Source organism: Parasteatoda tepidariorum, chromosome 3, assembly GCF_043381705.1.
Source record: "Parasteatoda tepidariorum isolate YZ-2023 chromosome 3, CAS_Ptep_4.0, whole genome shotgun sequence".
In the NCBI taxonomy this organism is placed as follows: Eukaryota; Metazoa; Arthropoda; class Arachnida; order Araneae; family Theridiidae; genus Parasteatoda; species Parasteatoda tepidariorum.
This window is the reverse complement of record NC_092206.1, coordinates 98,338,479-98,362,404: the sequence shown is the minus strand read 5'-3', so window position 1 is coordinate 98,362,404 and position 23,926 is coordinate 98,338,479. Positions and strand designations below refer to the sequence as shown.

Here is a 23,926-nt window from a genome sequence, read left to right as displayed (position 1 = left end):
ATCTCAGTTTACTCTTCGTTTTTGAGGAGTTATCGGTGAGTTAAATGCTAATCAAGAATGTAAACTTCGAGTGTGAAGATCTTGAATTTATTAAAATTGTTAAAAAAAGACAGATGTTTCCCCCGGCTATAACAAATAATATCTTAGTGGCTGATGACATAGATGTTTTGACTGATAACTTTTCCTCAAACCAACCATTGAAAAAATATTATTTAAAATTGACTGTCAGTTGGAATCAGACATAGATCACAATAGAATTTTTTTTTATCTACAAATAACAAATACGATAAATAACTGCATATATATAAGGAAATCTTATATTATTTTAGTTTTATACATTTTATTTCACAAATAAAACTAATATCTTAAGATATATCTGAAATAATAGAATGAAGAGTTAGTCTGCGTGTCTCTTTTATAACTGTTTGCGTCAGCATCCTAAAATGAATGAAAGGGGCAATTTTAGTTACCTATCTCAAAAATCATGAAAAAATTTCAACTATATCGTTCTGGGAGTGACGTTTGAAAATCGAAGTTTCTTCATTGGTTGCCGTTGTTTCCATGCCAACTAGCAATTGCTTTAAATGCGATGCCTCTAAGAGATTAAGTGCGGGTATCTCGATCCTGATTGGTTGTTGAAACGTGGCATTTTACGTTAGCAACTACTCTTTCCATTCCATTTCGAGTAAGCCAGATACGTCAAGTATAAACTCTCTTAAGTGACTCATGCTATATTCTTTCACAAAGATTTCAATTTTTTCACTATATATTTCTTAGTGAACACAAAGTCAGGCTCGAAGTCATGTAGAACATAAAAAAAAAAAACTAATTGAAGTTGTCAGGTACACAAGGCAAAAATATACCACGGTTACAGTAAAATGCATGAACAAATAAAAAGTATAAGTTAAATAAAAGACGTAGACGAGAAAGAATTATAAACTTAAGTAGAAAAACTTTAATACGCCATTTTGCTCCTAAGCGATCCACTGGCGCTGACTTTATAGGTATAATGAGTGGGTATTTGTTATCTTCTTCTTGAATTCCGAGTACCAAATTAAACTATAGCTTATTCTAATTTAAGAAATATTTTAAAAGATAACATCATTGATGTATGATACCATAGGGCTTTCATTAATCAAAAAGGAAGTTTAAAACACGTTCAAAAGGAGTTTATTGCATAATTTTTAATATATTTAATTAGATTTTTTTAGTTATGTCAGATAAATTTACGTGTAAATATAGGTGGACTTCGTCCCCAAATTAGTATTCTTAAAGTTATCTGAAATCACTTGCTTATTCTGTCTAAGCTCTATGTTTAAAACGTATTTCTATAAACCTAAATAATTTGAAACCAGCGGTAAAAAATGAGATTATAGGTTGAAAAGCAAATTAAATGGAGAAATATTACTGACTCATTTCAGATAAGCGTAAAAAATCGAAATATTATTATTGACGATGATGCTTGGTTAATTATTGTACAATTCAAATAAAAAGAAAAAGATCTGTACTAAAAAGTAAATGAGCTAGAAAACAGTTATTTATTCGTACTGGGGAACCATAAAAAGTCTCCATCTATGATATCTCTGATATTTCATTAATTTTGGTCGCAAGCTCTAATTGATACTAAAAAAAAATTAGAAGTTTGTTCCAAAAAACAAAATTTGTTTATATTTCATTCGAACCGTAAATAATCCCTATACCATTACTGAAGACAATGATGCTTATTTAATTTTGATAAGAGATACTAATTGAAATAAAAATAAAAACTATGCACTGAAAAGCAAAATTAATGAAAAAATGGTATTAATTCGCATCAGAGAAATGTAAAAAATCGTTTTATAATTTTTTGACGCTAATGATGCTTAGTTAATTTTGAAAATAGGCACTATTAAAACTGCCCCAATACTGAACAGCTATAAGAAGTGGTAGCTTTGCTACTGAAAGGCTCGTACAAGAAAAGTTATAAGGATGTTTAACAATAGAAATATTTAGAATCCTATTTTATCATTTTCATAACTACCTGAATATTATATTAACTCTTTGTACAATATTGAAAGCTGTAGATATGAAAATTTAATTCTGAAATGACTGCTAATAATTAAAATTCTTCAACGCTGTTGAAACTAAATAGATATCAATTTTAGCATTTCTCCACTGAATTGCGTCAAATCAAAGGCTTAGTGGCATTCGATTTTGTTTTTAAATTTATAACATTGCAAATTTGATGGGTTTTGTTTGCTTAAGGTTGAAAAATGTAAAATGAAGAGTATTGTTCTGAAAATATGATGCATAAAAACGAATAATTTTTGTAAGGTGAAATCGATTATTTTTATTAAATTCTAAAATCAGTTTTTGTAACAATGGCATGGAAAATAATACTTGATAAAATTTTATTCTTCTGAAGTGTATTCGTAAATGCAATACTTTTTTCAGTTCTGCCTAAATTTTAATTTCATTAAAAATCTACTACTTTTGTATTGACCTGAAAAATTTAACCACGACGAAGAATAAATGATTCAGAAAGTGAGAAAAAGAGAATTTCGAGTAAAAAAAAAGTAGTTTTGTATAAATCACTTCCAATTTCTTTCTTTAAAATTTCTATCTAGAAGGTGAATAAATTTCGAATATTAATATTCTAAATATAGAAAAATCTTCCAATTCCTTTCATTCCCTTCTTGAACAATGGGACAGAAAAAAAAATACTTTCCTATAAAAAGTGTTGAGAAAACTATCATTTATAAAAATAGAACAAGATTAAAATATATCTAGGCAGCTGTTACAATACGTGTATTTTTCCCCGACTACGTAGGACAGTTTTAGAATGAATTTAAGGATGGATAGTTACATGGTTACGCTAGGTTATTAAAAATCTTATTTACGGTCGGGAAATTTTTCTAGCGTAAAAAATGCCATCTAAGATGGAAAAAAAAGTTATAAAAATATATTTCACGGTAAAATGACCTGCCAATCAACGGGACTTAACGTGCACTTTACTCTTATTTGTATTTTTCTTATGATTTAGGGCATAAAATGATTCAGAAAGTAAGTTTTTAGTACTTTTTTGATAGATAAAATAGTATTTTTTTAGTAAACTAATGCCTTAGGTTTTATTGCTTCGTACGGGTAAATTTTTTTTATCTTCTCTGGATGCAGACTTAAGCAGGATATTGATGTCATTCATCATCTTTGACCTTCGGAATCTCTAGATAAAAAATTGCTGAATATACTTAAAAAGTATATTTATATATGCTTGCATTTTTTCAAAAAAAATTTATTTGGGTACATGGCAAATACATTTTTGATTCGATTGTTATGCAGATTGATAACGCATAAAACTTGAAATAATTTTGAAATTTTATTTTTATTTTGTGAAGCAAAAACTTTCAGTCAATTTTGTCAGACCGAATTTAATATTAGATATGTATTTTTCACTTAAACTTTGTTGACAAAATCTACAATGTTTGAACAGTTCCTGAGAATAATAAAAATTTAATAATAATAATGAAAATTGGAAATAAATGCATGATTTTATTTTTTCAATAGCTATTGTTTTAGTTCTGAGAAAAATATCAGTGTAACTAAAATAAAAGTTTATTGGAATTTTTTCTTAAAAGCACAATGTTTTTGATAAAGAGTGTATCAAAGATTATATAGAGATTAGAAAACAATTGAAACCTACCTGCATTGCTATCCAGAACTAGTTAAAGTTTGAAGACCCTAGCAAACCGAAAAATTATTAATAATAGCAAGTTTGATCTTTAAAATAACTTAATGTAATAAAATAAATACAAATTTTTGTAAATTTATTTCCCAAAATGACATAAAAGGAGAAAATAATTGTTTCAAACTGAAACTGAGATAGTATTAATTTCGAAAGAAGCGTGAGAAATTTTTGGTGGTGATAACAAATAATTGCAAAAGTGATGCACTCTGTCTTGTTCATTCTTTGCGTATTAAATATTTAACTTCACACATTTTTTGTCAATATAGGAAAAATGCATTTTTGGACATTTTTATTTTATATGACTCGTTTTTGTGTGCCAGAGGTTAGAAACTTGCAACTGCAAGCGATGACATGCGTGGGCAAATCGTGGTAGTTGTTTATGCCATGATTCAACAGTCAGGTTCGACACGCAAGAGTGAAATAGCTTGCATGCATCCAATCAAATCTAATCCAAAACTTGATCCACCGTATTGATAAATCAAACACAATAGCTTTAAAGTTAACACGCCATACACAAGCACGTGATTTGACTCAACCAAGTGAATTCAGTGGTATTCTCATTCCAGATTTCCAATTACTTAAATGAAATTTTGACCACTTTCCTACCAGCTAGAACACTTTAATATGTACTGGAGCTCTGGAAAACCATTGAAGCTTTTATTGTCAACCGACAAGGAGCCTCAATTGAAATTTGATTATTTTAGTCAAATTTCAATAACGATCATTGTCAATAATGTGACGATATTGCTCAAAGCTGTCAGGAAACGATTGGTTCTTTATAAGATGCTTAAGTTGCATTTTGAAAGCCTTCATTATAAGTTTGCGTTATTGTGGCAATATTTTTATTTGAATATAGCAATATAGTATATTGAGTCAATGCTGAACTAAATTGAAACTGCCTGTACACAGGATTGCTCATCAACTGAATTTCATGTGTTGAAACAACTCAACTCTGGTGATCCAGGATGCACTACCAACATAATAAAACAAACTAATTGTTCATGATCCATGTATAAATTTCAACATTAAGAAACGTGTCCTAGTTGCCTTAGCAACAAAAGAATAAGAGAAATCATGTTCGAAAAATTGAATTGGATTCATATATTTTAATGGTGCTTTGTTTTTACTGCATATTTGAGATCTCTCGTACGTACATTGAGCTAGACCATTGTTGGATTTTGTTGAGAGCAAATCAGACTGAAAGTCACGTAGAATAAACTGAAAACTTAACTTTTATTTACATCAAAAAGAATATAAAAACAATAAGATGTTGCCAGCACAGGAAACTCAAACTATCTAAGTAATCTCGAACTCAAACCTCAACATCCTCCCCACCCTGGTCGACCTCGAGGGGGATGACCAGAGCTACCGGACGGGTTATATTGTGACCATTAACTCTCAGCTCACAGGATCTTATTTTTCCATCTCGTCCTTCATGTTCTATTAGGCGATCCCACCTGCCTCCCCACCAAGCCGCTCGTGGGGGGATAAATTTCCAAGTTATGCCATTTTGGGCATAATATTGCTGAGTTTTAGCTGATGACAGAACTTGCCATAGCAGAATCAAGTCCTTATTTGCTGCATGAAAAGTGGTAGCATTGTCGGTATAGATTGTGTGTGGGAAGGCGAAGACGAAAAATTATTTATATTGGCAGCTGTTGGCGATGTTTCAGAAATTGAATTCGTGTTCCGATTCGCTGTTCTTTTGAAATTAAATAACGCCAAATGAGCATATTCTGTGTATCTTTCGCATTCTATTATATCTTCCTGATATTCTTCATCATTTAAAAAATTATGTATTTCATCGCCTGCCAAGGTTAATTCTTTAATTTTATCTAGTAAACGTTCAATGTTGTATTTTTTTTCAATTTGTGTACTAGCAGCATCGTTCAATTTCGTCGTTAGTTTCGTAATGGCGGTACGTAGCGTTGTTCGTTTGCGTTTAAATATTACAAGTTTTTCACTACCGGTAGCCATTCCAATTCAGATTTTTGACGAAAGTAATTATAACAAGTTCAGTATGACTTACCGAGTTATTTCGGCACCAAATGTTGGATTTTGTTGAGAGCAAATCAGACTGAAAGTCACGTAGAATAAACTGAAAACTTAACTTTTATTTACATCAAAAAGAATATAAAAACAATAAGAAGTTGCCAGCACAGGAAACTCAAACTATTTAAGTAATCTCGAACTCAAACCTCAACAACCATATTAAGATTATAATTATTAGCATTCTTGGAATGATAACTTGGATTTAATTGATTTCAAGAATGATATCGTGCCTTCGAATTTACTTGATATAATAACTATTTTTAAATAAAACAGTATTTGTTTCAAAATGTTATTATTATTATTTTAAATGTTTTTATTGATTTTAATAATAGAGAAGAAGAAATGCGTAAGTGATTAATAGTAAAGCCTCTAACTAATTCTGAATTACCCTGATATATTTGAAGCAAAATTGTAGGACACTAATATTTTTAAAGCGTAATGAATCATGTTTTGTAGTTCAAAAGAAATATTTCGATTCATAAATAGGCATCGTCCGAATGTAACCAGAAATACAGGGGTTGGACAAAAATATGGACTATGTTAACATTCTTTCTTTCAGTAGCAAGTATTAGGAAGATTTAACATAAAAAAACATCTAGGCTCAATTTAAGGCTTTTAGATATGATATCATATTTAAGTGTGCAAAATTTGAATCGACCTAAGTGAGAAGCTTCCGCTATCTAAAAGTTATTACAATCAACACATTACTTGATGAAATCAATCATCAACTACTTAAAAAGATTAATACAAGGAATTAAACGGTTTGAAATATTATTACAATGAAGAAAATTAACACAATGTCATTCTTTTTTTCTTTTTTTTTTCTGGTGTCTGAAGATTCAAGTCAATATAAGCAAACAGTCAATAAATTATTTGATAGAATGAGGGAAACCAACTTTTGAGCCTTTAATAATACGGAGACTGTTAATGCACCCATTACGCTGGTAGTTGCATAAAACTCTTGATTCTGCTCTTTAACAGACCTGGAGTTAATATGCAGATTAGTAAGGTAATGTGCATATTAATGGCGTTTCAGCTTTAGTGGTAGCAATTATACCAAAGAAAAGTGCATAAATATTACGATGTGTGTGTGTGTGTATTCTAGGGATAGGATGTGATAAAATATTTATGGATAATATATGAGAGTTTTTTTTTAATGTGTGGCCAATTACCAAAAACATTAAATATATTACAGTAGATATGATATGGTTAAAGCTCGAAAGTTGTTAATATGTACCATACCTAAATGATCAGCATATTAACTAGGGTGATCAGTTAAAGTGCGGAATCAAGATTTTCCGCATTAACTGTGTTTGTATCGTTACAGTTCAAAATATTGTTTTTCTCTTCTTTTTTAGTTACACTGTTAGAATTCTCGTTTTAAAATTACGGTGAAATAATCGCATCAGTCTCTCCACCCAATTAACCGTAAAGTTTACGGTAAAGAACAATTTTTACATTTACGGTTTTGAAACCGTTTACAACCGTTTGAACCTATAAAACAACTGTTACCATAAGAAATAAATTTAACTGGACATATGAGATAGGCTTTTCGGTAGGTAATGGGCATTGGAGTCAGGTTGTAGTTGAGTTGCGTTTAATTAAATGAACCATGGAATGTTGTTTATTTAGTTTATCTGGTTTTTTCCTCCTATTATAAGAGATCGGAGATACTAAAATTTTTTGTGTTAAGTGCTGCTGCCATCTATGTGTGAATGAGAGTATCGTATTTTAATAGTCTCGGGTCACAAATTGGGGAGTGCAGGACACTTGAAACTCTTTATGTGTTGAAGGAAATGGAAGAAATATTGTCGTGTGAACACTGGGACTCGAATCCCCATTCTGTTGTCTCATGAGATCAGACTTCTCGTCTATAATATGTAATGACATGGAAGGAACTAAGTGGCTTCATTACGTAGTTGGTGCAATAAAATTCCGGTTTTTCATTGTTTTTTTCTCGTAGTTAACAGTTTGAATACCTTATTATTTATGGTTGTTTGACTGTTTTGTTTGAATATGATAAAATGAAATTTCAATAAATTGTTATTTGACCATTTTTCCGATAAATTTCTTACATTGTACACAAAAATAAACAATATTATCTTTATTTAAACTCATAGAAACGTCACTGTTGTTCCAGGAAAGATCTGATTTTCATTTTAGCAAGTGCCTAGTGGGTTATATACAAATTATCTTGGCAGTTTTCAGATTTGGAACTTTAACGGATCATTCTAGTTAATCCCCACGTAAGCGAGATAATCTGCAGAATAACTGATTTTCACACTTTAGCGGTGACAGATAAAACGCTTTTTATGAATTTCCTGAAAACTTTTATTTAAAAAGAACTGAAGGAAAATTCCTATCATTTTCGGAAATACTTATCATTTTTCTTAAAAGGTCTCCGTTTCATGAAGATATGCATATCTTCTTTTTTTTAACATCAGACTCGGGAAAGAAAGAAAAAAAGAAAACATATTTTCCTATCATTTTAGGAAAAATCCATTTTCCAGAGTGGGATAACACCTTTAAAGGCTATATTTGGTTCTCTAGTAAGATGATAGTCTAAACAATTTCGTCAGCTTGCTGACTATAGCATCAAAAAACGCGATATAAAAATGTGTTTGCAAAACTCTTATCTGCTATACGATGCTTTTGAGGTTTGCCGTCTTAAATGAAAAATGAGGTATAATATTCATAGGGAATGCATATTTTAGATGCCTTAAATATTTTTGGATACGGAAAATTTTGAGAAAGTATTTTTTTATTAACGTAGCAAATTGTTGAAGTTTATACAAGTTAAAACTGAAGATGGACTTTTTTTAAAAGTTGAAAAAATACCCTTTTTAGATATTATTTCTTGGTTAAATTGCAGTATCAAACTGTTTATTAGAATATTTTTAAATACTATTGTTGAAATAATTTTATTAATATACTAGGGAAATGAGCTCTTTTGTTTGTTGTTGCTAACCAACCTCGATGCTAAATTCACAAAAAAATTCTTGTTATTAGAATTAATGATTGAATTCTTTTACAAAAGGTGACATTATACATTTAAAATATGTTTTCTAAAAAAATTTTTTTTGCATTACGCTTGTTTCCTACACTTTACAAGTTCAAACATTTTTCACATGATTCCATTCAGATCAATTAGTGAAATTTAATCAAATCAATTAGTTAATTTGAGATCAATTAATGAAATTTAAAATTAAAAGTATATTATTATAACAAATTTGGTGAGTTTGCGACTGTATTTTAATATTGCTCAACCAACAAGCGAAGAACAATATTAGGTACAGTGACTCAAAAGAAACGGACAGCATAACGGCATAACTTTTGATTTAATGATCGGATCTTCATGTTTTAAGACTCATTCTTAATGGTTCGAGGGGGTGACTTAAAATATGCTTATAATTCTGTGCAGAAGATATTTTAAGTTACGAAGCTAGACACAAAAACGCATTTTCTCTGAATAAGCATACCTTTTCTCAGACGGATTTCGTTTTCTAACTCCTTAATTATAGGGGTAGTCTCAATCTTGGAAATGTGGTCTTAAGAGTTTGGTCAGGAGAACGGTCCACCGTTCGGACCCCTTAATGTTAATTTTACTTTTTGCGTATTTCACCATATCTCGAGAAATTTTGAAGGGAATTGAAAATTTTTTTCCCACAATTATAAAATTCGTATATTCAAAAATAATTCCACGCAAAAAAATAAATCTTAGTAAATATTTAGTATTTTTAATTATTTTACTTAAAAATAGCTAAAAAATTTTGAATTGTAAGGTATACAATTTTTGGCGTTATTTTAAAGTTTCTAGTTTTACATGACAAAATGCAAAATTTGATGAGAAATTGAATTTTAAAAAATTTGTATAATTGAAACTCGATTTCTCAGGAACTATTCAACTGATTTCGTTCATTTCTTTTTATTTAATTTAATTTTTTTATGTTATTTATTTTTTCTCTCTATTTAATTTTCCTACATTTAAAAAGATAAAATAAAATAAAGTTGTCGGGGTATGCATTTTTTGAAAACGTTTTGCTTACGCCCGGCTACGCAAAAGGTAACCAATATTAAATGAAATTTGCGTATACATCGGGTGATTGTGCACGATACATCGTGTCGTGTGATACATCGGGGTATTGTGCACGATGCATCGGGGTGTTAAGCTCTTAATCATTTAACGAATGTCTATAACGATAATTTATAAAAGTACATTAATTCAATTTTCTCAAAAACTGATAGTTGTAAAATGGTTATTAAGTTTAGACACCAATATAAATAAGTTTATCGTAAAATCTAGCGCAATAGGGTAGTATTATGCTGATGTTATAATAAAGAAATAACTCTTTTAGTTTATTTCCAAAGTATGGTATTAAAACTGCTGAGTATTGGTGCAGTTTTAATAATCACCAAATAAATCAATATAATATTTTCTATCAGTATTAATTAAGCATTAGTGTCATCAATATGACGATTTTTTACAGTTCTGTGAAACGAATAAGCATCTTTTTTTTCATTATTTTCGCTTTTTAGTACATAAATTATGTTTTTTAAATTTCAATTAATGGATATTACCAACATTAATTAAGCATCATTGATAGTATGACGATTTCCTACAAATCTTCTAGACAAATAAATACCTTTACTCCATTACTTTTGCTTTGTAGAACAAACCTTATTTCTTTTAATTCAACATGCATGCATTAACTAAATTAATTAAGCATCCTTAGCGGCAATAATAATATGGCAATTTTTTTACGTTTCTCCTAAGCGAATAAGTTCCACCACATTCCAATTAATATCTGTCTTTAAATGCATAAATATTTTTTTCTACTCAATTACTGCTGATTTTAGAGAATTAATTTTTTAAGAAACACGTTTCTTGATATAATTTAAATAAGTCCCCCCTATTTGTATTAATCATTCTAATTCAGGGGCTCTACTCTAAAAGTATAAATTTGGTGAAGTTGACCACGCGTGCTGCCACGTAATGTTGTTCATTAAATTCATACGTCATAGTGAATATAAAATAATTAAATATTTAAATATCCGCAATAAACTATTTTTTGATCAAATAGGGCTGTAAGCTTGAAATTATCACTGATGTTATCTTAAAAATCTGTGAAAATTGAATCATCTGCTGTTAAATTTAAACACGAAAATGGCTAACGCCTAAACAATCAAAAAATTCCGTTTCGTTTTTTGCTCATCGTGCTTGAACGGTTTGTCGTAGAATGTTCCTATGTCGACAGTGACCTTCCTCGTGCTTCAAACTACCGCCTGTATGGCAAGTTTCATCGCTTTTGGTAGGATGGTTTATGAGTGTATAAGGGACACTCTTTCGGACATTCATTCATTTATATATGAATAGAGTAATGGTTGCAAGTAGTTTCGAATAGGCAGTAATTAATCTACATATGTTAATTTTTTAGCAAAGGAATGAAGTGCAAAAGAAAGAGTCACATCGCAATTGCAAATTAACATAGAAGTAAAGAAGAACAATTGTAGAAAATGAAAATTCTTCCGAACGTTAATCCATCATTATTCGAGCAGAGTACATGAAATAAGGGATTAAAATTAATAAAATTTAGTCCATTAGTTCAGTGGTAATAATAAAAATAATAATTAAAAAAAATTTCTGATAGTATATTGCTGGCAATCATCATTCAGCATCCCCTCCCTATTTAGGTTACGACTTGTTATTAATTCATAATAACGAATTAATAACATAGTTATTAATTCGTTTAAAAAAATTATTCGAACATATATGCTAAGAACAGCCATCACAGATCAGCCCTGCGTATTAAGAAAGTTTCACTGTCTGTTCGAACTAAATTACTATAATTATTTGGTTTTGCTTTAAAAAATGTCAAAAATTGAAATCCGCCCTTCAGGATTGAGTACATATAATAACTGTGTATGGAGATAATGTCTATCTGAAAAGATGATTCCATGAGCAATTAAATTTCAAACTTGCCGGATCACGCTATTGGTTGAAAATGACATCACTACGAGTGCGAAGGGAGACGATACGTATCGGGTGGCATTTACTTAACTTTGGATACAGATTTCGTTTTCATGTGTGCTGCGGATTTATTTCATTCTTGTCAGGGGCTCTAATTCTTGTAAATGTTTAGTTAATACCAGTATTGAGTTTTATTTCCATTACTTTTGACTCTAATGGAAATTATCACAAAATTGTGTCAAATGTAAATATACTTAAAATATGTGAAAATTGAATCATCTATCGTTAAATTTAAAAAAAAAAAAGAAAAAAAATGGCTAACGCTTAATAAAATGGCTTTTTATTTCGAGCAATTTGAACAATTTAAAGAAATATTTATTTAGTCATATTCAATATACATTGTAACATTTGTGACAGAAAAGAAAAACAAAATACTATACACACTCTTTGTATTTACATTTATTACTTACTAGGTCATATAAAAACTTTACCCTAGTATTACTGTTACTATTTTTATTGCCATCAGTGCCTTCTTAATATTCAGTAAATTACATTATTGTCTTGTATTGAACAGCTATTTGTTTAAATTAAATAAATTTTTCACTTCAATATTAAGCTGAGAAACACATTCGAAAATTAATTTAGTTATATATCTTGAGACTGTAATAAAATCCATAATAGATTATTAAATAGAAATAAAAAATAAATTAACTTGTTTAAAGGCGAATTTTCAAGATCGCGTCAATGCCATCGTACCATCTCTCTTTTCAAAAGTAGTGATGCCATTTTTGTACCAACAGCAGAATATATCCGGTCACTTTGACATTTAATCGCTTGTATGATTCTTGTACTCCATAATATGTTAATGTAAATTTTTAAAATTACACTCCGTTGCAAGTTAAGAAAAGACCCCATTGCGGCATAGGATTTATGTAATCATCCGCGACAGCATATAGTTCCGTTTTATTTCATTATAAAATTATATAAATATGCGATCAAAACAATATAAAAGCTTTTAAAATTTAATCTGGTCGGACAGAAGTTTAATTTGTATACCATATTTATCATAGAGTTATTTATAAAGGGTTATAATTTCATAGTCTTGCTGGAATTCTTTCCATAAATAGGGAGAACTTCCGTTTTTGAAAAAGAAATAGCTATATAACGTTGCAAGAGCATTGAATTTGATTGGACCGCTAAAAATGGCACGTCTTATGCAGACACGCTCTTAACAAATCAAATAAGAGGTATAGAATTTTTTTTACTTTGTTTCGCTGGAAAAAAAAATCATTTGTGAGAAACAATATTTATTATTATTTCATCAGTTTCTTTAAATGCGAATCGAAAGACGTATATTAGTTATATTTTTAGACATCATTTTTATCAATTCTTATTAACGAAACAATTTTTTTTTCAATAAGATTTAGTTTCCTCATCTAACTTGATTTAAGATCGAAAAAAATAGGTTGTGCAGCGTCATTTCAAGAGTTGACGATGTTGATATACGTTCGCGCTTGGAGCTTAGCATCCATTTGGCATGCAAACAGGTTCTCTCCTTAAGGATACTATTTTTTTCTTAACTTGCATTACATATCGACGTTCATTCGATACTGAATGTCCACATAAGTTCTTACGAATATCATCACTCACATAGTTGTTAGATATCAGTATTTATCATTTTCAATGACAAATGTCGACACTCAGCATGCACTGATGATATGATCGTAAGTGAGGAAAAAAATATGGTATAATTAGTGTACTCTGAATAACGAAATTCAGTATTTTAAGCTAGAAAGATTACATTTAGATAAATTAGTCTTCGTGGAGGACTTTTTGATAGAACTAACCCGCATTTGAGTTGCATGTAAGGGAAATCCATGAAAACCTCCCTCGGTTAGCCTGACGGAAAAGTTATTCTTTCCCATAATCCGTCTACCACGGATGGTATTTTACGTCAGCACTGTGGTTGGTGTGAGCCGGATTCGAAATTTGTATCATTCCAGCCATTGTTAGGATTCGAACCCAATTTACTTCATAGGAAGGCGAACGCTCCATCCGGTGAGCCACCACAATTCACGAAGACCATTTTTATTTATAACCGTCGATGAACAGCCATCCTAATTTTGGGTTTGCAACTATCAATGTTCAACTGCTTAGCCTTGTAATTTTGAACTCAATCCAGAAAACAAGGGAACTCCTGGATCAAGTATTGGGAGAAATATCCCTCGTGGAGGACTTTTGATGGAACTAACTCGCATATGCGTTACGTGGAAGGAAACCTCCCTTGGTTAGCCTGACGGCAAGAGGACTCTGATCCCCATGATCCGGAACCCATGATCCGTCTACCACTGAGGATATTTGCGTCTGCACTGTGGACGGTGAGTACTGGGTGCAGAATTCGTATCGACCAGCCATTGCTGTGATAAATGGGGAGGAAAACTACGAAAACCATTTATCAGAAATTTTGGTAACATGATAATTACCAGGCTGAAAACTTTAAGGAACAATTTACTGTAAGAAAATGACATTTGTATAAACCCCGCTCTTTTCAGTACATTGCTCGAAGCTCCTCATTTCAATAATATTTTAAACTTTTAGATACTCTGTTTAACTTCAAGGCAATTTGAATGATTCATAAAAATAATAACAGTCAGACTTACTTATAGAAATAGTACAGATTTTTTTTATTTTTTCATTTTTACACAGTTGGATAAAATTTATCACAATTTTGCTTCCAATTCCAAGAAGGGAATCTGGGAAATTCGTAAAATAGCACACATTTTGACACAAAATACTTTTTTTTTACATGAATGTATTCTGTATTTGTTTATTATTGGTTCCACAACAATCGAGCTTGCGAGATGAACTGCATATTGATGTGCGGCGTGCTGTAGAAATGAAAGATTTGCAACTGGCATTTGGCCATGTTGTCTGGGGTGGTCCAGAGCACAGAGGGGTCTCACCATATTGGTCTCTGTAAGCTTCTTCGCGGAAAGTTTCATTCACTAGATGGCATCTGAAACACAACATTTCCTTGAAAGACTTTCTAAAATCTTGGTGAAATGTTACGTATATTATTGGGTTGAGCATAGAATTCGCGTAACCAAGCCACAGCACAAGGCTACGAACTGAGTGGGGGACCCAAAGATTAGTGAACAACGATCGTAAGAGTGCAACGACGAAGAAAGGAAGCCAACAAACAACAAATGCAGTCATTATAATCCCTAAAGTAATGGACGCTTTGCGATCTTTCACAATAACAGATATTTTCGGTTTGCAAACAGCAGTCACTGCTCTGTCGCCAACTTTGTAAGCCTCTAGTGTGCACATTTTCGTACTATTACCGTCGCCAACGTCCACAGAAGAATGGCGACGATGATTGTTTAGCTCTTGGGTTTTCAGCTGCACAAAAACGTTTAGTTTTTCTGGCTTGGAATCCCAAACTGAAGAGTACGGTCCAGTACTGCTGCTGTTTGATAAGTACCTTTGGGCGGCCTGCCGTCCTTTTCGATCTGACTCGACCACCCTTTTGGCGGCCAGGTATATCTTACAATACATAAAAACCATGACTAGCATGGGTATATAAAAAGAACTAAGAGTGGCGTAAAGTTGGTAGCCAAAATTTTGACTCACATCACAAGTTGGGCTCATTTCTGTGCCGTGCTCGTTGCCCAGAACAAGAAGAGGTGGGACACTCACCAAAGTGGACATGATCCAGGTGAGTCCTATGCTAAGGTATGTTCGTCTAGAACGGCGACGTACTCCGTATGTAAGAGGTTTAGTGATGGCGAGGTAGCGGTCAACGGAAATCATACACAGGTTGAGGATGGACGCCGTACAGCAGGTGATATCAAAAGCAACCCACATGTTGCATATTGTAGCACCCAGCTTCCAGTCACCCACTAGCTCATAATGCAGCGCTATGGGCATCACTAGTAGAGCCACACACAAGTCGGACACTGCTAAGGACACTAGTAAAAAATTCGAAGCTCGTCGCAGCTTGCGCACCAGACAAACTGAAAGACACACTAGCATGTTTCCAATGGCTGTAACTACAATCATAATACCTGCAAGTGAAAAAGAAGTCTGAATTAGTAAAGTTGTCATGATGGTCATTTTAATATTTTATACGAAAATTCACGAATTTTTTTTAAACATTTCAAAACTTACAAACGAAAATATTTTTACTATATTTTTAGGAATTCTTGCTTTTACTATATTTTTAGGAACTCTTGCTTTCACTACATTTTTAGGAACTCTATTACATTTTAAAATTTTATGCTTTTTCAGTGTTTTATAGAATAAAAGAAGTATGTATAACGATGTTCGTAATTAACATTTATGTTTTAAATTCCATAAGAAAACATGATTATGAAATAACAAAAACTAATTAGAAAAATTTCTCAAAAATAATACTCAGTTGTTACTTTACATCTGTCTAGTACCCTTTATCCTTTTTTTAGATTCTCAATGGAGCTTGAATTGTTACAAACCAGCAAATGATATATTTTTTTTATTTTTGTATCAATTTTGCCCTGCACAGTCAAACCTTGATCCCTTAGAAGTTAATATAATATTTGGGAAAAATAACAAAACGAATGATGTGCGATTAAATGATTATGTCAGGTGTTCCATGATGCTGATTCTTTATTTATCCCAAAAGGACATGCGTCAATCACGTCGTTCTGATGAAAGATCTTGGTTTAATTAATTTATTAGATTCCATGAATTCACTGAAGGTTGACTTATCAAATTAACCATATTTGATAAGTCTAACGTCTAAAAAGATTTGATAAGTCAAAGATCATAGAGAGGAGTGTATGACTATATCATACACTCCTCTTTATGATATCATACACTCCACTTATATTTAAGTGTGTGTGTAAAATAAATCTTAAGACCGTTTACAGCCGATTCCTATAAGGGCTGTGACTGCATTAATATCTAAATCTGTCACCACGTAATTTGGAACACAATTCAGGACAAGACACTTTTGGATCTTGGGACTTCTGGATCAAGGATCAAGATAAACTCGCATTAGTAAAGGTAAATTTATCAGTGTAGGAATTGATGTACTAATTTGATCGTCTCTTTGGGAGGAAAGTGCTCTGTTCAATGCATAACAGTTTAATAAATTCTGTTAACCATTCCTTTCAAGACAAAGTATCAAGTGCTCAGTTTATATCAATTATTTGGGTTAATAAATTCTCTGGATCAATGAGGAGGATCGAAGAGAAAGTACCGCAAAAAAACATTTTGTTATAAAAAAAAAGAAAGAAAAAGGACTATTTGATTCCTTTTCGTAGCTATATCTGGGAAACAAATAGTTTTAAATAAAATTTCACATGGAGTTTTTTACCAATTTACAAAAAAAATAAATAAATAATAAATTCACAGTAGACTGATTGTAAACACACGGTTCCCAGTAGAACACCAAAGTCAAGCATAGCTGACTACAGTTAGTAAGTGAGTGACCACTTTGATCAGCCAGTGTAGGAATCGAGAATGCGTGGTATCGGTCCTTGTTAAACTGTTCTACCGTAAATTACTCGACTTCGCGCGCAGGTCGCCGTGCTACCAAAGCAGGGGAGCCATCCCCTCTTCAAAGGGTCACAATTGTGATGGCATGTCTTCGGATCATTCTCAGGGATGTTCAACTGACCGCCGCCAATAGCCCATTGTGCAGATCTAGTGCGACGTGAATAAAGTACCCACCTACTTATCTTAACAAAATATGATTTTTTTCTTTTTTAATCACGCATTTAATTTTATTCAAACAATCTTAGATGTTTGACAAAAAAATATATATATACGAAATCAAATTCTGATATTCAGAACAGTTTTTCGCAATTAAATATAATTTTTCCTCTTGGTCTTTACCGAATGGCAACAGAAAATAAAGTTTTCGCCGAAAGAAATAAACTTTAAGAGATAATTTCTCAGAATTTCTTCGAAATAATAAAGCCAATTCTAAAAGGTAGATTCTGCTATTGAACGGAAAAAGAAGTAAATAGAAATATCTAAAATATTTTTGAGTTTCTGTGATGGCTTCAGTCCAAAAGATTGAACAGATGTGTTCGAAGTAGATGAAATTCGCTTATTCAAAGAATTGGACGACAGCCACTGAAAGTGTGATTTTTATTAAACTATTCTTAGAAACGGAGATGGGACAAAGTTATTGAATCGGTTGTTGGTTCAGATAAAGAGAGCTGATTTTTAGTTTGTCTCGTACATATCGTTTAAATTGAATTTTTATTTTCGTGTTCGAAAATCCTTTCGCTTATTTCTCTGAAATATATATTATTTGGATTGTATTTCAAACTGTTTCTTATGACCCCAATGAAGTTTTAAATTTAGCGAGATATTAAAAGTTCGTATAAGATCTAAATTACATAAATAAATAATTAATTAAGTTTGTCAGAGGTTTTTGATTATTCTAGACCAGGGGTTCCCAACCCTATGCCCGCTGGCACCATGGCGCCCGTCGATCGGTCTAGGTGCGCCCGCTGCTTATGCCCAACTATAAAATATTTTAGTGTTCCATTTTCCCATTAAATGCCATGCAAATTTTATGCTATGAAATACATACTGAAGTACACTGGCTCAGTAAAGACAAAGTACTTGATAGATTTCTACATTTAATTGAAGAAATAAAAAAAATTATCTCGCAGCCCGAAAATCAAACATTTTATTTTTAGAACTAAGAGATCCTCTTTGGCTAGCAGACTTGTCTTTCATAACGGACATAATGGAAAAACTAGATAATTTAAACTTGGAGCTGCAGGGAAAGGACAAACATATAGCAAAAATTATAGAGGCTATAAACTCGTTCAGAGCTAGGATAGTTTTGTGACATCACATTTGAAAAATGAAGCCTCTTGTGCATCTTCCAAGCATGGAAAAAAAATGATAGGTAACAGTGAAATTGACTTATCAGCATTTGTCATCAACCTCCAATTGCTTAAAGATCAATATGAAAAGCACTTTCAACAATTTAATATCATCGAGCCTTTGATAACATTTTTGTTAATTCTTTTAAAAACCAAATAAACGTAACCGTAATAGCAACATACATTTCAGAATTTCTTCAAGTGAAGCGAGACGAAGTGGAGATAGAAATTGTGACTCTTCAGAATGACATTATCCTCAAAACTATTATATCAGATGAGAAATTCTGGAATATAGTTGAAGGAATAAATTCCATTTTTAAAAAGAGCAGCACATAAAATAAAGTCGTTTCTTGGTTCCACATACTTGTGTGAATTATTGTTTTTGACTATGAATATCATAAAGTCAAAATATAGATCCGGACTTACAGATGAACACCTTGACGACAGCTTGCGAGCAGGAATTTCATCATATTCTCTCAATTATGAAGCGCTGGCCAGTGAAATGCCATGCCAAAGACCACATTGACTGTATTTTATAAATAATTTTTAAACTTCGCATGTTTTGAAAGCAATTTAGTAATCATTTATTTTACACAAGAATATTAATACTAATTATATTCATATGTTAAATTAATTTTTTCAATTAAATTTTTGTGCATTACATGTAGTGTGTATTATTACCTATGTCTATCAACTATAAATTTATCTTGAAAAAATAAATGGTGCCCGCCATTCGACCGATATTCTGGTATTTGCTCTTTGGAACGAAAAGGTTGGGGACCCCTGTTCTAGACTATGAAACACTACACAATCAACCTACTAATATTAATCTAAATTACATAAATAAATAATTAATTACGTAAGAGAGCGGTTTCCAATTGTTTTCGGCTACGGAACTCTACGCAATCGACCTACTAATATTAATCTAAATTACATAAATAAATAATAAAATATAATTTAATAAAACAATCGGTTCGAGTTGTTCTTGGCCACCGAAACCTGCACATTCGATAAAATACTTTTAATCTAAATGAAATAAATAATTAACTAAGTAAGACAATGGCTCTTTATTGTTTTCAGCTGTTTAATATTGCACAATCGACCTACTAATATGAATCTAAATTACACAAATAAATAATTAATAAAATCTACCAATGGTTCTCAATTGTTTTTTTTTTATGGAAGGAATCCCAATCGATCTACTTTTAGTGAAACTCCAAATTTATGAATATATAGTTCGAATGATTTTGAGTAATTGTCTTAAAACTAGTTTGTATAAAAAAGCTTTCCAATTTAAAATTTTTGTTCGAGATTTGGTAAAATACGCAAAAAATCAATCAAATTTTCATTCATCCTAATTTTCGACCTCTCTCCTGACCGACCATACTTTCTAGATTGAAGCTATGGAATTCGTTGTATTTGATTTCGTATCTAAAATTATCACATACGCAAATTAATTAGCATAATTAACGTTAGGCCTCTAAACTATTAAAATCGAGTTTTAGTGCGTGAAAATACGATGTTTAGTTCAAAGGCTATTCAGAGTGTTTCTTTTTTGGCTCACGGTGAAACATGTGCAATAAACACCACTCTGTTTTTTTTTTCTTTGCAATTGCTGTAAAATAATAACTTTAAAATAATTTTCAGGAATAGTATAAATCTTACAGTATACGTAAATTTCCCAAGGTAATGTTAAACTAAAGAAATAAAATTGATTCATTGGTGTAAAGTAACATCCATAATACCTTTATACGGTTTTTTTAGATCATACATTTTAGGTGTTAAAGAATATAACAAAATATTGCATATTAGTTGAGTGCATAGACGAAACTATATTTTAATAATGCAGACAAATTCAGAGCACATAATTATTTCTGTGTTTCAAAGTGTGACTGCGTCAACATTAATCTACAAGTGGATTTGTATTAACTGGAGACAGACCCGTCATGATATGTCCACAAATACCCAAAAATAAAATAATATGTCCACAAGCAGTGCTCCCTAACCTTTTGACAGCGGATCGGCCATTATTTAATAATAATATCGTGGCCTGCTGAAGGAGGGACATTAATTGTTTATAATTATGATTGTTTTGATTTAATAATTTTAATTTAATCGTATTTAAACATGCTTCAAAATAAAATACTATTACGTGCGTGGTATTGGTGCGGCTTCAGGTGACTCTCAGTTAAAGACTTCCAGTTAAACTCTCGGACAAACCCGAAAAAAATAAACCGCAGTAAATAAAATGGAAATAACTCTTTGCGTGGGCCGGTACCACTCGAACCATGAACCGGTCCACAGCCAGGGGATTGGAGACCACTGCCATAAAGGATGGATGAAAATTGTGTAGTTTAAAGGGACAGAAGGACACTATGCGTTATGCTATATCCTCGCAATTCTGGATTTGCCATCGAATTGGATGCATCCAATTTGGCTTATACCAGTTATGTAATGATGGGTTAATACACTTATTTTTATTAACTTTAATACGCTAAGCAATGTTAAGAAATTATTAAAATTTGAGAAAACAAACGAAGATAATGTAATTATTAACTCAGTTATGCCCTGTCACGAAAAATAGTTTATGTAAATACCCATCCACTACTATAAGAGATTTCCATAGTTTCGAAAAATGTTTATTTCCTGTGGTAGCAGAGTTATGAATAAATATTTTATCAAATTTGAATTATAAAACTTTAGTCCACCACTACATATAAGTAATTTAAACAGTTATACAAATGGTCTGATAGACAATTGTTCGTGATTCATTTGAAAAATAAAATTCTATTTGCGTTTGAGAGTAAAAATACTTCCGACCATCGTAAATTTTGGATGGTATGCATACATGAAAACTACCTACATAAAAATTGGCAGTGGGAATTTTTTTTCCTCACCTCACTTTTTAGATTTTTGATTTGAATATAAATTCCAAGCGTAAATGTGTATGTTACGATTAAAGTAATAAATCCTGTAATTATTAATACTAACCGGACAATATTAATAATAACATCTTCTTTTGGCCAAAGTGAGTAACATCGCAAATTATTCGTTTTAACTTGTTATTATTAATAAAAACCAATGAAGTTTAGTCAATGGTTCAATGGTCAGTGGATTGAACGATTCATATAGCATTGAGACATGGGCGTGCCTCTTTGTATACGCATTGCGATTAAAATGATAAATCCGGTAATTTTTAAAACTAAACAGTCAAAATTTTTAATAGACGTTTCTTTTGGTCAAAGTGAGAAATAAAAAGCAGAGATTTCTGATCTCCGTATCGTGACGAGAGTCGGAATAATCGCCAATCTTCCGGGCAGTGGCCCGCAAGTAAAAACTTTTTTTAAAAAAACCATAGAAAGGGGCCGATTTGAAGGGTATAACTCGTAGTCATCCCCGGGCAAACATCTACATGTTTTTTTTTTTAATTTTTCCAGTTTAAAATAAATTTAGTGCCTTGGCGATTGTAGTTGGCCTGGCTGATCATGTTACGGAAATATCCCACATAAAGGGACGAAAGATAAACATTGATCAAATTTCATTGGTTATTATTAACAATAACCGGTTAATGTTATAAATTCGCTTAAACTATTCGCGTTAACCGGCTTATTTGGCTATTATTAATATTGGCTGGTGAGTATTAATAATTAGCCAACTATTCACATTGGCCGTAACATATATACATTCAACCATAAACTTGTTTGCTGTTAATATATCATGATAGACAAAATTATCTTGCTTCTGCAAAGAAAAAAAAATCAATAATGAGATATTTTTTTAACACTTCTTTTATGTTTTGAAAAGAAAGGACAAAAGAACCGTCCTTTCAGAAATACACTAAGCATAGATAATAAGAATTTTTACTTTAATAATTATTGATTCAAAAATGACATATATAAATGCTATTATGAAATTTTTACTTTGTTATTATAATTGAATATAAAGATACAAAATTCTTTACAGTTCAAAATTTTCACTAATTTATAAAATAATAATATTTATATCATACAGAAAAATAATCAGGAAGAATTTTTCAATCATAAAGTGGAAACCAAAATTATTCTTCGGTTTTAATCGGTATTATCAATGTGTAATAAATTAAATTTCAGATTACTTTGACCACAATTTTCCTCTTAAAAATTAAAGACTTACGTGAAAGAGCTTCGATTTGAATTCTCATTACAAATTTTTTTTAACTCCATTAACAAAAAAAAAAAAAGAAAAAAGACAAAAATATACATATAAGTTTTAAAAAAATTAAAAAATAAAAAATTTTCTCATTATCATGGATTCTTTCATTTATCCTTATGTTTTTATTATTTTTATTATAAAACAGAACAAAAGGAAAGGCGATTCACTCATTTGTAACATATCACTAAAATGGGGTTGGGTTTTTGACCTTGTATCTCTTAATTGTAACATGTTTTCTGGATTTACTTCAGTTTAAAACTCTCCTATTTAGAGTAATCAATTAATTTGTTACTTTCCTATCATTAAGAACTTTTTTCGAAGATTTCACAGGATGACATATAGTATACAGCCTAATAAATAAGTACAAAAAGGACAAAAAGAAAATGAAGAAAATTAATAAAAACAATAAGTTTTATTTACTGAGCATAAGCTGCAAGTACTCATATAATGAGTTCAAAATGTAGAAAAAACATGGAAAATATTACAGAACAGGAAAAAAGGGAAAAAGAATAATAATAATAATAAAAATAATGAAAATCCTGGAAAAAAAAATCCGCAAAAAGGAAGAAAAAAATTTATAAAATTTATAAAAATCTGGAAAATAAAAGAAACAATCTTTTCATCAGCTCCCATGATTATATCCACAAAAAGGAGTGCTTTTTAATATTGTATCAATATATTGTACAATATACCTTGTGCACATTCATTTTCGCGCCCATCCTTGATAACTAACAAATCAAATGCACTTCAGTAATGCAGTAAGAACGCACTATAAAACAAAACTCCTCTATTTACGCTTTTACCTCATTTTGCGCTTCTGTTTTCATATTTTGTAATCTGGCACTCTTGTTACGAAAATATTTTAAATCATCCTTGAAAAATTTCCCTTTCATGTAAGTTCATTTGAATTCGCTACTCGCTTTATAGATTTTATTTTACGTTTTATTCTGTTTTTTCTTTACATTTTATTTTTTGTTTTTACGTGATATTTTTACTTAAAGTGTTCTATTCTATTTGTTGTACTTTTTGTTTGAGTGCTCCTCACACTATTGTATTGATATATTTCGCTTTGGCTATATTGATTCATTTCGGATTTATATA

At 31.1% G+C, this 23,926-nt stretch overlaps 1 protein-coding gene across 1 annotated transcript in view; it reads right to left on the bottom strand.

The window, feature by feature from the left end:
* Positions 1 to 14,404: 14,404 nt before the first annotated feature.
* The window catches only part of LOC107438313 (5-hydroxytryptamine receptor 1), a 108,726-nt gene continuing 99,204 nt past the window's right edge, over positions 14,405 to 23,926 (bottom strand). Inside the window, exon 2 of the mRNA XM_016050573.3 lies at positions 14,405 to 15,811. Coding sequence (XP_015906059.1) covers positions 14,547 to 15,811 — 1,265 coding nt within the window. The 3' untranslated portion in view covers positions 14,405 to 14,546. The remainder of the gene's footprint in view (positions 15,812 to 23,926) is intronic.